The 14,709-nt window shown below is 39.7% G+C and overlaps 1 protein-coding gene across 4 annotated transcripts; it reads left to right on the forward strand.

Annotated features, from left to right (window-relative positions):
* Positions 1-1,054: 1,054 nt before the first annotated feature.
* Positions 1,055-14,286, forward strand: LOC129374875 (semaphorin-4E-like). Of its 4 annotated transcripts, XM_055053555.1 has the most exons (16): positions 1,395-1,559; positions 1,630-1,696; positions 1,910-1,995; positions 2,262-2,407; positions 2,548-2,610; positions 2,685-2,780; positions 3,345-3,444; positions 4,436-4,543; positions 4,637-4,785; positions 5,314-5,489; positions 9,786-9,945; positions 10,027-10,249; positions 13,081-13,199; positions 13,270-13,436; positions 13,511-13,560; positions 13,655-14,286. In XM_055053555.1, the coding sequence occupies exons 3-16, from the start codon at positions 1,941-1,943 to the stop codon at positions 14,077-14,079; spliced, it is 2,037 nt and encodes a 678-aa protein (XP_054909530.1). In that variant the 5' UTR covers positions 1,395-1,559; positions 1,630-1,696; positions 1,910-1,940; the 3' UTR covers positions 14,080-14,286. The 4 variants fall into 4 exon arrangements, with proteins under 4 accessions (XP_054909529.1, XP_054909532.1, XP_054909531.1 ...); XM_055053554.1 differs by lacking the exons at positions 1,395-1,559; positions 1,630-1,696 and adding an exon at positions 1,055-1,104 and having other exon boundaries at positions 1,896-1,995; XM_055053556.1 differs by lacking the exons at positions 1,395-1,559; positions 1,630-1,696 and adding an exon at positions 1,062-1,104.
* The last annotated feature ends 423 nt before the right edge of the window (positions 14,287-14,709 follow it).

Below are 14,709 nucleotides of genomic sequence, written 5' to 3' on the forward strand. Positions count from 1 at the left end.
AATCTCCCACAAATACTAAACAGTAATGGCCAATGCATATGACAGTTGAAAGCTTATTAAAAAAATATTCTATATATTTGGGGTTAATATCGGAGCATATTTCTGGTGTTTGCCTTGATTCCCAAATATTCTCAAGAATCAATTTCTCCCAGGAAAAACCTTTTACAGTTTAGTGAATTATGAAAAATTTTATAATTTTTTATGCTTTCTATTCTCACTTAAAAAGCTGCAATTAAGAGATGATTATTCAGTTAGTACAGATGATGAAATGGCTTTCTCAGTTCTTATTGCTATATTTTGAATTGATCCTATCCCAAACAGGGTTATAGAACTGAGCCTGGAAATCACTGACTGTTTACAGGATTACATAAACAGTTGATGGTTAACCAGCCATAATCAACCCACCTCTGTCCCTTCTCCAACTCTAAGCACCCGCCTCCTTCAGGCTTCCATCCATTCTCTGACCTCTACCACCAGTGAATGGGAGAAGACCTCTTAAATCGTCATTGCAAACTGCTTGTCCAAGCTTATCGTAGTCCACAGCACTGTCTTTTGCTGGTGTTCGAGCACCAAAGAACTTTAATTCTTTCATGTCAATAAAACTTCTTAATTCCATTTTGTTGGTGGGTTTGTGAATCTCTAGGTTGGATTGACTGCTGTTGCAGAGATACCTCACCTGCGAGGAAAACTCTCCAGCAGGGTTTCAGGATTTGGGCTGAAACTTCACTCATAATCACCAGAACATAAAGCAGCGCTACATGACTCATCATCATGACCTCGACAGGAAATGAAGAAAAACAAACACAACTTCTATGATGTTAAAAATAACAGTTTATTTCCTGTTTAATACAGACAATATAGCTATCAGATAGCCTAGCTTCAGCTGAGGCTATTATGGGTGGTTATATAGAGGCAATTTACTTCTGATAACTATGAGAAACCAAAACATGTTTATTTTAAAAAGAAACATTCTAATATCTAATGGGGAATAACTCTTCTTTCCAGTTGATGCAGAACTTTCGGCTCAGAACCAAATCTTTGTTGCAGTGTCCTTTCAAAAATGTTATCAGAAGTAAATTGCCTTTACATAGCCATCCATCACAGGTAAGCAATCACATCTTGTTTAATTTAAAAAAATTAAATGTCTAAGTCGACCATTTTTGATAATGCACTTCTTAAACGTATTGATGTTTTCAGTAATGTAATATTTTATTTACAAACAAACAGCTTAAATCCAAACAGAAATCTAAGGCTTGGTTCACAATGCAGCCTGAACTGTCCCAATTCCAATCTTTTTGAAGTAACGCCACCTGTATACGATCTTTTCATGACAGTCTGAAGAACAAAGGTCGGATTATTTTTGAATGCAACCCTGGCCACTTGGGTATCCCATACGTATCTGATTCAAACGCGACCTAATATCCAGGTTGCATTTATCCCACCTGAATGTCACTGATACTTGCCAAACGTCATTATTCTGCATCCTGATACACAAGCGGGAAGACTAACAACAAACATGGCGGCCTATGAGGATTAAGTTGTTAATATGCTGCAGATGTGTAAGCTATGCTCCACTGTTAGCATACATGTTTGCTTCCCCCAAACACTGAGCACTTCTTCTTTTCATAGAGGTTGGGAGAAGACTGAGAACGCAGGCATTATTGCGCCCTCTGCTGGGCAATTGGGACACTTCCAGGTCATTTGCACGGGTCAATTCAAGCTGCAGTGTAAACACAGCCTAATAAATCATTCACAAAAAGTGTCAGAATACTTCTTGGCTGCGTTCACATTGCAGCTTGAAGTGACCCAATTCTGATTTGTATTATCATGGCCATTTCCACTGCTGTTTCCATAACTGTTATTTAAAATGTGTTTTTCTTCATTTCCTGTCTGAGGGTATGATGAACAGTAAGGTAGCGCTCCTTTATGTCCTGATCATTATGAGTGGACGATTGGCCCAAAGCCTGAAACCCCGCCGGAGCATTTCCTTCTCAGGTGAGGCATCTCTGCAGCACCTTTGAAATGTCCAGATCAATGCAGAAGTATTCACACCCTGTCGACAAAAATGCTTTCTACGTTTTTTATTCTAATCTCAAAGTGAAATACAGGGAGTAAACTAAACTCAGAAGTCTCGAATTGATAGTCCGAGTCCATGTGTGTCAATGTCAAAACATTGAGAATGGCATACAGTAACGTCACACTGAGGTAAATATCTGATTTGTAAAGTAGCCTGAGGATGCCGGTTGGATTCTTTCCCTCAGATGTTAAGCTGAAGCTGTTTAAGGAGCCTGACTTTAATGGTTTGAGCTCCCTGCTGGTGAGAGAAGACATCGGTCTGCTCTTCATCGGAGCCAGAGGAAAAGTCATCACGCTCCGTTTGGATGACATCGCTGAAAAGACCGGCGAGGTAGGAACTGGGCTTGGGTGGAACGGGTTTGCGAACCTGAACAGTGCACACAATACTTAGGGATACTGGAGGGTGCCATTGGTTAAGTAATGAGTCGTCTGTTGTAACAGCAAAAAACGTCCTGATCTGTTTTGTTTCAGATTGAATGGAGAGTGACCTCTGGAGAAAAATCTGCATGCGTGTTAAAAGGCAAGAGCAAAGAGGTACATTTGAGCACATTCACATGAGAAAATATTTTCTTAAAATGTTTTTGGAGAAACAACGGTTCTTCTAACAGGACTGTGAAAATTACATCACGACACTGCACACTCTGAATGACAGCAGAATCTTCACGTGTGGAACCCGGGCATTCAAACCTCTGTGCACACACCTGGTAGGTTCCTCTCATAATGCAGGCCCCAGGGACACAAAGGCAAAAGCTTTTTGTCATCCAGGATGTGGAATCACTGTACTTCATTTCATTTATACACAATCCTGAGGCACAACACACATATACATGAGGCGCAACATCATTTTAAACCAGGAAGCAGCACTGAGGTTTCTGTTTTACAATATCACTACATAGCGACACCTAATTGGCAAATTGTACAGGCATATTTACTGCACCCTTTTGTATGATGCTGCACCATGTCATGTGGACACACATTTATATTCATCTATCACAAAAATATACAGTGCTTGTTTCCACGTATGTGAGACTTAAGGCTGGACTAGTGACACAGACCCATCAGCTAGGAAGATGCACTGGGTTTTAACTGTGTTGGCAGAATTTTATTTATTGTAATAAAATAATGGCATTAAAGGATGTAAAACAGGCTGCACAGAGATTTTATACTGTTCTCTTGGTTTTTTGATTCAATAGTCAGAATTAAAGCAAATGCATGGAAAATAAGTAACACCATTTCTAAATATTCTAGATTATTTAATGTTTCTTCAGTTGTTCAAAGGAGGAAAAGTCAGCATGGAAACCACAACTTCAGAGGGCAGGGGGAGAGCACCCTTTGACCCCCATGAAGACTTTGTCTCCCTGATGAATGGTTGGTGCAACACTTTCTCTCATGTCCCTCAGTGTTCATCTCATTGAGCATTGAGAAACGTCATCATATAAAATGTTTAGTTGTTCTCCTACATCTTCATAGTTGTACATTTGATCTGACCTGCATAAAACATCAACCAGTGAACTTGAACTCCTCCTACTTCTGAGAGTTCGCTCTCTTCTTGATGCTTCAACAAATTAGCAGTACTTGGACTTTGAGCTGCAGGATTGTAACTAGATGAAAAAAATAGGAAACTGGAGCAAGAGACAAAACAGCTACCAATGGCAGCTGTATAAAATTATAATTCGCCTGTCTGGTTGCTGCTGTCCGTAAACACGTTTTACTCTCAGAACACCATTATTCTGCAAAGATGCCATCTGTCTTCTCACTGCAGCCGAAATATTCCCACATTAATCCCTTAATGCTCTCTAAAATTAATGCTCTCTATCGTGGCATCACCCATGGAAGGATTTCTTTATTTAAATGGGTTCATTTTTTTGAGGGATAAATTTTTTCTGATTTTATTAATTATGTTTTTAAGACTAATATACTGTTGTCCTTCCATGGTAGCATGCAGCATCCACAAAAACATTAAAACACTTTTCCTGATATTTAAAAGTTGTATCTATATTCCTGCTTTAACACGACTACAGAACTGCCAAAACATATAAAAACACTGAATAGGACATAAAATATTTGACAACCAGACCCCTATGGCCTGAAAAGTGAATCACAGCAAGGCCGTTAGCCAGTGTATCACTGAACTGATGCGATGCAGCTACCAGTAGCAAGAGAATCGAGCTGCACCAAGCTAACAGAAACACCGAAGAGAAGAAGAGCTACCATTGATACAAACATGGTTTAATACTGCACACTAGTTTTAGCAAGTTGCTCAAAGCCTCAACAGGTATTGCTGTGTATACGAGATGTAAAGTTTTTACCTTTGAACAAACACACCCAAGAGAATTGTAAATTTTTCTGCTCACAACAGAAAACACATTATATGCGGCTGGTTCTGTAGACTTCATGGGAAGACAGGCTTTCCTGAGAACCGGACGCAATTACCTCTATACTGAAGATAAAATATCTTGGTTCAATGGTAAGTTGACAGCTTGACCCAGTTAAAGGTTCTTTTACTTCAGATTCTATCCTGTGACATGTAACTCCATAATTTTCAATGTTATGAACTCAGACCCCATCATGATTTCCATAAACGTTGCTGAAACCAGCAAAAGTTCAGAAAACAGAGAGGATGACAATTTATTCGTGTTCTTTACTGAGATTGCCGTGGAGGAACGACGCAGCAACCTCCGTTTGTCGAGAGTTGCACGATTGTGTAAAGTAAGTTATTTTTAGCATATTTCATAAAATTGTCACCATGTTGTGACAGTATGTAAGAGGATAAGCTGTGAAAAGATGGATCTCCTCCACATGTTTTCTTTCCTACTAATATCTGAAGAAAAGAACCGCTCCTGAGCCACCCGGACCCAAAACAGCCAATTGGAGACTGGAGGAAAGTCTTAGCATTGCCAATAATTCTCATTCACATGCTCATCATCTATCCCCATGCTAACTAGCTTATGGGCTAAGTAGCTCAGCTGCAGCACAGCCGAAAGCAAGGAGAGAGGGTGGGCTTTGAGGCGCCTCACAAATGAATGACTGAAAGCACCAAGACCCTCCTCCTGGCTCTGGGTAATTGTTTCGAGGTTGCAATGAGAGCATAGGCAAAAGACAGAGCTATATTTTTTTGAAGCTACATCCTTAAAAGATAGGATGCAGCGGCTCACTCACGATAGAGATTATCCATAAAAATATTTTTATGACGATGACATATTGCAGCTTTAATGTTTGATATTTGTGTTTATTCAGGGTGACTTGGGAGGCTTTGTAGTTTCGGAGAAAAAGTGGACTTCTTTCCTGAAAGCCCGTTTAGACTGCCCGTTTGGAGAGAAAGGTTCAATATCTCTGTTGCAGAGTGTCTTTCTTGTCAATGATGAAAATAATGTGACAGAGAGCCTCTTCTATGCAACATTCACCCTAAGTCCGTAAGTAATGTTTCAATGTGCAGAATTCAGAATATTAACCTCATCGTATGTAGCTTTGTGACTGTACAGTGATGAAAATAAATTGATTTTGATGTTCAGTTGCCACAGTTAGAGTAAATGACCCCTGTCAATTTCCAGACATTTGTAGAAAATTTGCCTAATCAAGGATTTTTCTGGAGAGTACATCTGAAACCTTTGAAAGAAAATTAAACTTATGAAGCTGAATTCCTGGGAGCAATGCTACTACAGAGGGTCTGGACTCTTGATAATGGAGAAGCAGCTGCTTCCTGGTGGCACAGTCAAGAAGGACCAAACGGCTCCCTTAATTTCCTCCGCTGGCATTACTAAAACTAAAAAGCATATTTGGAAGTATAAAGTGTGTACAATTTATAAAGTTGAAACAATCATATAGCAAGATAATAATCACACATACAAGTCACTGATTAACAGAAAGTCTCAATCGCCAGTGATTCCACATTCTGGACTGGACAACATGACTGAGCTTTGTGAAATATCTGTTAGTATCTGAATGATGTTTGTAGAAATACAGCCTCCACATAAACCTGTTCACAAGTTTTTGTAAGACAGCATAAAAAGTGGAGACACCAACAAATACCTGACTAGCACTAGTCCATCTTGGAATCCTGAGCAGCATCCTCATTCCATCATTATATGCCACTTTGAGTTTCTGTAAACTGCTTTGTTTATACTGTCTCCAGAAGTGAGCAGTATACAGAGGAGTACAAAATACAAAATATTTAAAGGTCTGCCTGGACTCAGCAAAATACTTTCAAAAGAGCTACTTTCACTATCAAGATAGAATCACATCAAATTTAAAATATTTAAAGGTCTGCCTGGACTCAGCAAAATACTTTCAAAAGAGCTACTTTCACTGAGACAGAACACATCACAAACTTGCATACCAGCATGTCAGCTTGTGCATTCAACAAAGTTGTCTTTAAATGTCCATATCATCAGTCAGATCATCAGTTATATAATGTCTCAAATATCTGACAGCAGTAGACTCTGACTTGTTCCAGATAGGGATAAGTCAGGAAGTACCAACTTCTGATTCTCCTTGGTTCTTGTAATGATAATATTACTTTTCAATGAATTGCACATAATGTCATACTGTTGACCATTCTGTGAGCAAGTCCTTAATAATTCTTGAAGACCAACAAGGACTAAAAAAACTAAATTATCGGCATACATCAGATGGTTAATTATGGTCCCATCAACAACACATCCTGTCCCACAGTGCTGTAGCCACTTTGATAAATCATCCAACTATACATTAAAAAGAAGAGGAGACAAAATACTTCCCAGTCTCACCCTGTTCCTTATTTTAAAAGGAGCAGACAAAAAATTAACCCAACTTATGTACATTACCTGAGGAGTGTACCACAAGGAAAAAATTCAAACAGATTAAGGAACCCCTCTGTTGTGTTGCTTACAAAATGTTTTATGATTAACCCAATCAAAAGCCTTCAAGGCATCAATAAAACAAAATATTTTAGAGTTGTGCCTATTCTACAAATCTAAAATCTCTTTTAAAGCAAAGACATACATATCTCTGCCATGCTGCGATTTAAAACCAAACTGGTTATCTGAAGTAAGGAGAAAATGTTCTACCTTACTTGATACAATCCTCTCCAGAACCTTGGATAGTACACTGGCCGATAATTAGTGTGAATGCTGTAGTCATTCATACTCTTGAGTTCCTGTTCCTCTTCATTCTTTTTTTATTTTTATTATTCTGGGTGCTCTTTTATTGCCGCGCTTCTTCTCCTACCGACTTTGTGGCATTATTTCCATTCAGCTTGCTCTCCTAATGCGAACTGTATCTCTTGATATTCATAATCTTCATACTTTTTATGAGTTTTTCATCCCATAGAAATGGGGGAAGCAGCTACATCCTGTGGCACAATTGAGATTTACAATATGAAATGTCTTGTGTTTCACAGTTCATGTGTCAGGCCGGCTTCAAACACTTTTGCCATTTTCACCAAAACTATTCAGCATTTACACTTGCATTTTCATAAGAAATGCACTTTCTAGTTTTTTCAGCTTTATCCTTTAAAATAGCCACTAATATAAAAGCTAAAAGTGAATCAGGTAAAGTGCCATGGACTAAAAACCCAGTAAAACTCAGAGTAAGCAAAGGCAAGAGTTCTCCTCTTGAACATTTGAAGTGCTGAGCAGACATCTCATCCATACCACAAGCCTTATGGTTCTCTAGGATCATCACTGCATTATACATTTCTTGACCTGAAACTTTCACATGCTCATGTGTAATCTTGTCTGCCATAAACAGGGAGATATTAACCTAGTTAAACGGTTCATAATAATGCTTCTGCCACATCTGAGCAATTTGCTCCATGTACGCCATCAATATTAGTTGGCAGACCTGTTTAATAATTATTCATATTCTTTCTTTCCGTCAAGAAATCATGTGTGCAGTCCTTTTGAATTTGTCTTGCAAGCAAATTAAATTTCAGTTTATTCTCATTTCTTTTAATAAAACCTAGGGCATATTTAAAATTTGCATTTGCCCGTTTCGTATTCTCAAACAGAAGATCGTCTTCTGCCAACGCCAGCCTTAAAGGTCCGCTTGGCCTCAGCATGAAGCTCCTGACCCTTCCAGCCTGTTTTTGCTTTCCTCAGCTTAGTCTTATGCAATGCCCTACTGGAGACACGACAAGACTTCAAAATATTGTCATACAAGTTGCAAGACTACACCATGTAGTGGGTCTTTACAGTTAATGTAACAACTTGCGACAGCATCCCGTGGCAGCTCAATATCATTCAGCAAAGAGCGAGACTCAGCTAAATATACATCAAAGTCCTTCTCAGTCAGATTAGACCAGTCTCGTTTTCACTATTGTAAGCAGACTGAACAGCAGGTATATTCGCAATATTTACAGATAGAGAAAGAGGCAGACGATCAGAAGTAGAGAGCTCATAATAAATCCTCATTGAGTCTGTGGACTGGTGAGTATCAGCTGAACTTATCTAGCCATGAGGAACAGGTAGTAACACCTTACTGGATAGAACCAGACTACTATCAAGGTAGAATCAAATCAAATGATTAACAAATATTGAACTGTATGACCCACAGATGTGGGTCATACATGTCCATCACATCTTCACATTCAGCAGTGACATGAGACACGTTGAACCTTCTCTGTGCTTTAGTAGAGCTCCTTTGAACTTCTCTTGGCAGACCTGTTTTCATAAAATGAAGCTGACGCAGTCCACTTAAAAGTCGGGGTCCAAAGAACATCAAAGTAAAGGGGGAACTGTTCCACAGGACTGTCCGGAACTCAAAGAATCTTAAAAATTTCAAGATTGGAATCGATTTTTTGACATGTCACCGGCTTCCCCACTTTTTGAGCCAGAAAAGAGCATAAGGTGTCAAGTGTCGAGATTAAGTACAAATTATGTTCCAAAAACACTCACCAACCTAATTTTGACCAAAAAGATGTTTTTATCATTGCTGGTACCAGTTATTGCCATCTTTTGGCTCTGTCAACATTATGCATCGTCAATAAACACTTCGTTCCTGTGCTTTATAGCGTATATCTTTTCTATCCCAGTCTTTACTACTTTGGTTCTTGTCAAGGATTTTGGCAGATTCTCCAACAGCTGTACTTGCGAGTGGTGAGCAGATGTACTCAGCTCCTGTGACACTTCCTCGCAATGTGTTCACATTACACTGGCCCGTTGCACTTGACCGTACGAGTCACAGTTCTCGACTTTAGTCATCCGGCAATCCAGAGCTGTCACTACCGCTTCCAGGTTCTCATCAACAGTGGCCTGAGTTTCCAAGATCTTCCTTAGGCGAGACATTTCCAGGCTCACCTGCGCCACCCTTCTTGTAGAAGTACATCCAAAAGTGCGAAACAAATCTCAGTATGTTTTCACTATAATCGTTAAGCACACTGAAACAGTCCTTTTGAGCGGCTTTGGGTTTGATGCAATACATTGAAGTTGTTCATAATTCAAACAATTGTCTCTAACTCATCAATCCACTCAGAGGAGAAATTGTTTGAGGCTAAAAAAACCATTTCGTCCTGAGACAAAGTTCTCATTTTTGTAACAATGAAGCTCAGTAACTCCCCCTCCACTGTCACTTTCCCACCACCAGTTTTATGAATGTAGATTTCACATTTTATTTGAAACCTGTTCCAGTTTGTGACACAAACCCGTATTGCACTGCCATCTTGTCACAAAGATGATGGTTCAGAAACAAAGACAACTGTTCCTGAACTGGAATTAACAAAACCTCATTCACAGGCCATTCAACTCTACATCCAGTTCATGCAGTCAGTCTGCTGTCTGTGCCTACAAGCTATCAGACATCCAGCAAGTTTACAGGGGGAATCTTCTGGAAGAGATAATTTCTGGAGGTTGGGTGAAGGACTTAGGAAAAGAGAGCTACACCTACCCTCGTTCAGTAAGCACCAAACCTAAACTGATGTGAAATAGTAGTAATGAAAATAATCCACCTCATGTGATCTCTGATCTGTATTATCAGTGTATTAATGATGAAATGCGAGCCAAGAATGTGAAGACCTCTCTCGACATCCCAGATTCAACCCTTGTATTTGCAAAAAACCACCCTCTGATGGAGGGAGGAGTGATGCCGATCACTGGGAGGCCCCTGCTGGTCCAGTCTACGGCCCAGTTCTCTAAAATTGTTGTTGACAAAGTAACATCTCTGGATGGACAGCATTACAACGTCATGTTTATTAGCAACAGTAAGTAACGGGACCATAAATAATGACTTACATCTTGCCGTTGGCAGGATCAGTGTGGACAATGGCTGTATTAGTAAATGCAAAACAGCTACATTACCAGTTTCACTCTGTGAATATAACAGATATCTTTGGGGTTCCATTCGTTACATTATGTATTATACTGATTAATTTAGCATGTCATTGAGAAAGAAGTGGTTAACTTTTCAATGTCATCTTTTCATCATGTTATTTATTATTTTTTTAACTGCAATAGTACCAAATTAAATATTTAACTCAACCTAAATATTACATTATCTACGATATCCATTCTTTAAATGGAGGGATCTCTCTATTACGTTTACTTGTTCTGAGGCATCCTCAGTTTATTCCATTCTTATATTATTCCACTAAAGAGTAATTATTTTAAAAAGGTAAGCAGTATGGTTTAGACACTGATGGCTGTTGTTAGAAGGAGAACTTGAAGGCTATTTCAGTTGCAAATGTGTTCAAAAATGTTTTGCAATAATAAATGGACTTACAGTTAGGGCCAGAAACATTTGGACAGTAACACAATATTTGTGAGTTGGGCTCTGCATGCCACCGCATTGGATTTGAAATGAAACCTCTACAACAGAATTCAAGTGCAGATTGTAACGTTTAATTTAAAGGGTTGAACAAAAATATCTGATAGAAAATGTAGGAATTGTACACATTTGTTTACAAACACTCCACATTTTAGGAGCTCAAAAGTAATTGGACATATAAACATAACCCAAACAAAAAAGTTTTTTCTCAATATTTTGTTGTGAATCCTTTGGAGGCAATCACTGCCTTAAGTCTGGAACCCATGGACATCACCAAACGCTGGGTTTCCTCCTTCTTAATGCTTTGCCAGGCCTTTACAGCTTCAGCCTTCAGGTCTTGCTTGTTAGTGGGTCTTTCCGTCTGAAGTCTGGATTTGAGCAAGTGAAATGCATGCTCAATTGGGTTAAGATCTGGTGATTGACTTGGCCATTGCAGAATATTCCACCTTTTTGCTCTCATGAACTCCTGGGTAGCTTTGGCTGTATGCTTGGGGTCATTATCCATCTGTACTGTGAAGCGCCGTCCAATCAACTTTGCAGCATTTGGCTGAATCTGGGCTGACAGTATATCCCGGTACACTTCAGATTCATCCGGCTACTCTTGTCTGCTGTTATGTCATCAATAAACACAAGTGACCCAGTGCCATTGAAAGCCATGCATGCCCATGCCATCACGTTGCCTCCACCATGTTTTACAGAGGATGTGGTGTGCCTTGGATCATGTGCCGTTCCCTTTCTTCTCCAAACGTTTTTCTTCCCATCATTATGGTACAGGTTGATCTTTGTCTCATCTGTCCATAGAATACTTTTCCAGAACTGGGCTGGCTTCTTGAGGTGTTTTTGGGCAAATTTAACTCTGGCCTGTCTATTTTTGGAATTGATGAATGGTTTGCATCTACATGTGAACCCTTTGTATTTGCTTTCATGGAGTCTTCTCTTTACTGTTGACTTAGAGACAGATACACCTACTTCCCTGAGAGTGTTCTGGACCTCAGTTGATGTTGTGAACGGGTCCTTCTTCACCAAAGAAAGTATGCGGCGATCATCCACTACTGTTGTCTTCCGTGGACGCCCAGGCCTTTTTGAGTTCCCAAGCTCAGCAGTCAATTCCTTTTTCCTCAGAATGTACCAGACTGTTGATTTTGCTACTCCAAGCATGTCTGCTATCTCTCTGATGGATTTTTCCCTTTTTTTCAGCCTCAGGATGTTCTGCTTCACCTCAATTGAGAGCTCCTTTGACCGCATGTTGTCTGGTCACAGCAACAGCTTCCAAATGCAAAACCACACACCTGGAAACAACCCCAGACCTTTTAACTACTTACTTGATTACAGGTTAACGAGGGAAAGGCCTTTTGATTTACTTGCAGCCTTTGGAGTCCATTGTCCAATTACTTTTGGTCCCTTGAAAAAGAGGAGGCTCTGCATTACAGAGCTATGATTCCTAAACTCTTTCTCCGATTTGGATGTGGAAACTCTCATATTGCAGCTGGGAGTGTGCACTTTCAGCCCATATTATATATAAATTGTATTTCTGAACATATTTTTGTCAACAGCTAAAATAACAAAACCTGTGTCACTGTCCAAATATTTCTGGCCCTAACTGTAACTCATATGACACTTTTTCAGCCATTATGACCACTCAAAGTGCTTTACACTACAAAACACATTCACCCATTCACTCACAAATGCACACACATTTATACACTAATATGCAGACCGGTAGGCAATTACGTCTATCAATTTCTTTGATAGACTTAATTTGCCCAGAGGAACATCGACATGTGGCAGGAGGAAGCTGGAATTGAACTTTAAACCTTCCAATCGCAAGATGACAACTCTGCCATACCGCCACAGTCGTCACAATGACCAACTTTTGAACCAAGAGCACTTAATCTTGTCACTTTAATGCGCACCTTAAGATTTGAGCAACAAAGACAGTTGATGTTGCAACTTGAGAATAACAGTTCAACTGAATGCAGGGCAAACTACGTTGGAAATTGAATGTGGTTTATTTAAAAAAAAATTTTTGTTCAATAAAGAATTTAATTATTTGGTAATTCCATGTCTCCATTTAGTTTCGACCTAAATATTTAGGATGTAAATAATCTAAATAATATAAATATTTAGTGTGCACACTAAATGTATGAATGAATAATGTAGTGGTTACAATTTCTTTGATAGATTAAATAACCCAAAGATATTGCTGTTAAATCATCATTGTAACTTTCCAAATGGCACGCAGAGTTAACCTCTGGTTCTGTCCTTCAGACTCTGGTTGGCTGCAGAAGGCGGTGTGGTCTGGTGATGATGGAGGGCGAATCATTGAGGAGTTGCAGCTGTTTCAGGATCCTCAGCCCATTCGCTTCCTTCAGCTCTCCTCTAGAAGTGTAGGTTACAGCTACATGTCTGTAGACTAAATGGACCTGGAGCTGACCTTTGAACTCTGATGATCTGCAGGGTCAGCTGTACAGTGCAACTAGAACTGCTGTTGCTCAGCTCAGTGTGAGGGACTGCAGCCGCTACACATCCTGTGCCGACTGCCTTACAGCCAGAGATCCATACTGTGGCTGGGACCGTCTCAGAGGCCTGTGTGCTGCTGTTGCTGGTGCTTCAAACCTCTCCATGTATGTCACACTAACTAAGACATGTTCACTGTGTGCTACATTTATAATCAGAGGATTGAATTCATTTGTTGCAGGATCCAGAACCTCACTGATGGTGATGTTGGAATCTGCCCAAACTCTCATTGCAAGTATTCCCCACATAAAGCTCTTTACACACCTTTACCTTAGTGAGGAGAGTAGTAGGAGAATTTTTATGGCTGCTTTGGCTTCTCCCACAGTGTCAAAGAAGATTATCGACATCCACCTCACAGTTGACGTGGCACAGTTCCTCCCCTGCTCCCCTGACACCAATCTCCCCATCAGCTGGAGCTTCTCTGGTAACATCCTTGAGCCCGGTCCCCGACACATTCTGCTCAGCCAGGGACTCGTTTTAACACCTTCCTTCACTGATGAAGGCCTTTACACCTGTGAGACAGTGGAAGTAGTTAAAGGAAGAAAGCACAGGATGGCCGTGATCCGGTACCATGTAAAGCTTACAAAGGAGAGAAAGGAGAGGGAGGTAAACGGGTCTCAGGGTACAATTACCTACATTTTAGCTTCTGTTTGTGTGCTGTTTGGAATGATCATCATCTACGCATGCTGGAAGCAGAAAAGAGAAAAACATGTTGGCAGCAGCAGTGAGAGTTATGCTAACACTAGCTAACCACAGTCAAAGCCTGGGTCTTGCAAGTGAGAGTTCTGGTCCTAAGAACCACAACCAGAGTCCTGGTCCTGGTACTAAGGTAATTAATCCAACTTGGGTGGAAACGAGGGCAAAATCTCCTGTTTAAAACAGATTTATAGTTGGATAACCAAACAACCTACTTCTGTTACACTTTGTACATCACTGCTATCAACTCTGTAAAAATAAATGACGAAAATGTTGAAAGTGTGGTTATTTATGCTTGTAACGAGGACTGGGAATGAGGGCTGAAACTTTAAGACTGAACAGCAGGTTGAAATTATCTGCTAAGGCTATAGAAAATAGAACATTGGCAACATTTAAGAATAAACTCACTTAAGAACATAAAGCAAATGGTTGACAGACATAAATGGCAAAAAACAAATAAAGAAACAACAGTGCTGAAATCATTTCTTGTGTATTTGTAGTGTTGTGAAAACTGTCATGAGGAGGTGAGATCTTTCCAGGTTTACTCGCAAAACAGATCATAAAGGCCTGAGAGACTGAAGTAATCTTTCATGGTGATTAATAATGATTAGAAGATATATATATACTTTTGTGTTTAATATACTGATGATTCTAAAGAGAGTACTTTCTGATTTTCATGATTAA

The sequence above is a fragment of the Poeciliopsis prolifica genome, unplaced genomic scaffold (assembly GCF_027474105.1).
Source record: "Poeciliopsis prolifica strain line A6 unplaced genomic scaffold, Auburn_PproV2 SCAFFOLD037, whole genome shotgun sequence".
In the NCBI taxonomy this organism is placed as follows: Eukaryota; Metazoa; Chordata; class Actinopteri; order Cyprinodontiformes; family Poeciliidae; genus Poeciliopsis; species Poeciliopsis prolifica.

Coding starts and splice junctions, on each gene's coding strand:
- LOC129374875 (XM_055053554.1), top strand. CDS start 1,899: ATGATGAACAGTAAGGTAGCGCTCCTTTATGTCCTGATCATTATGAGT. Junction 4,786..5,313: donor GAGTTGCACGATTGTGTAAA/GTAAGTTATTTT, acceptor GTGTTTATTCAG/GGTGACTTGGGAGGCTTTGT. Junction 13,437..13,510: donor GGTGCTTCAAACCTCTCCAT/GTATGTCACACT, acceptor CATTTGTTGCAG/GATCCAGAACCTCACTGATG.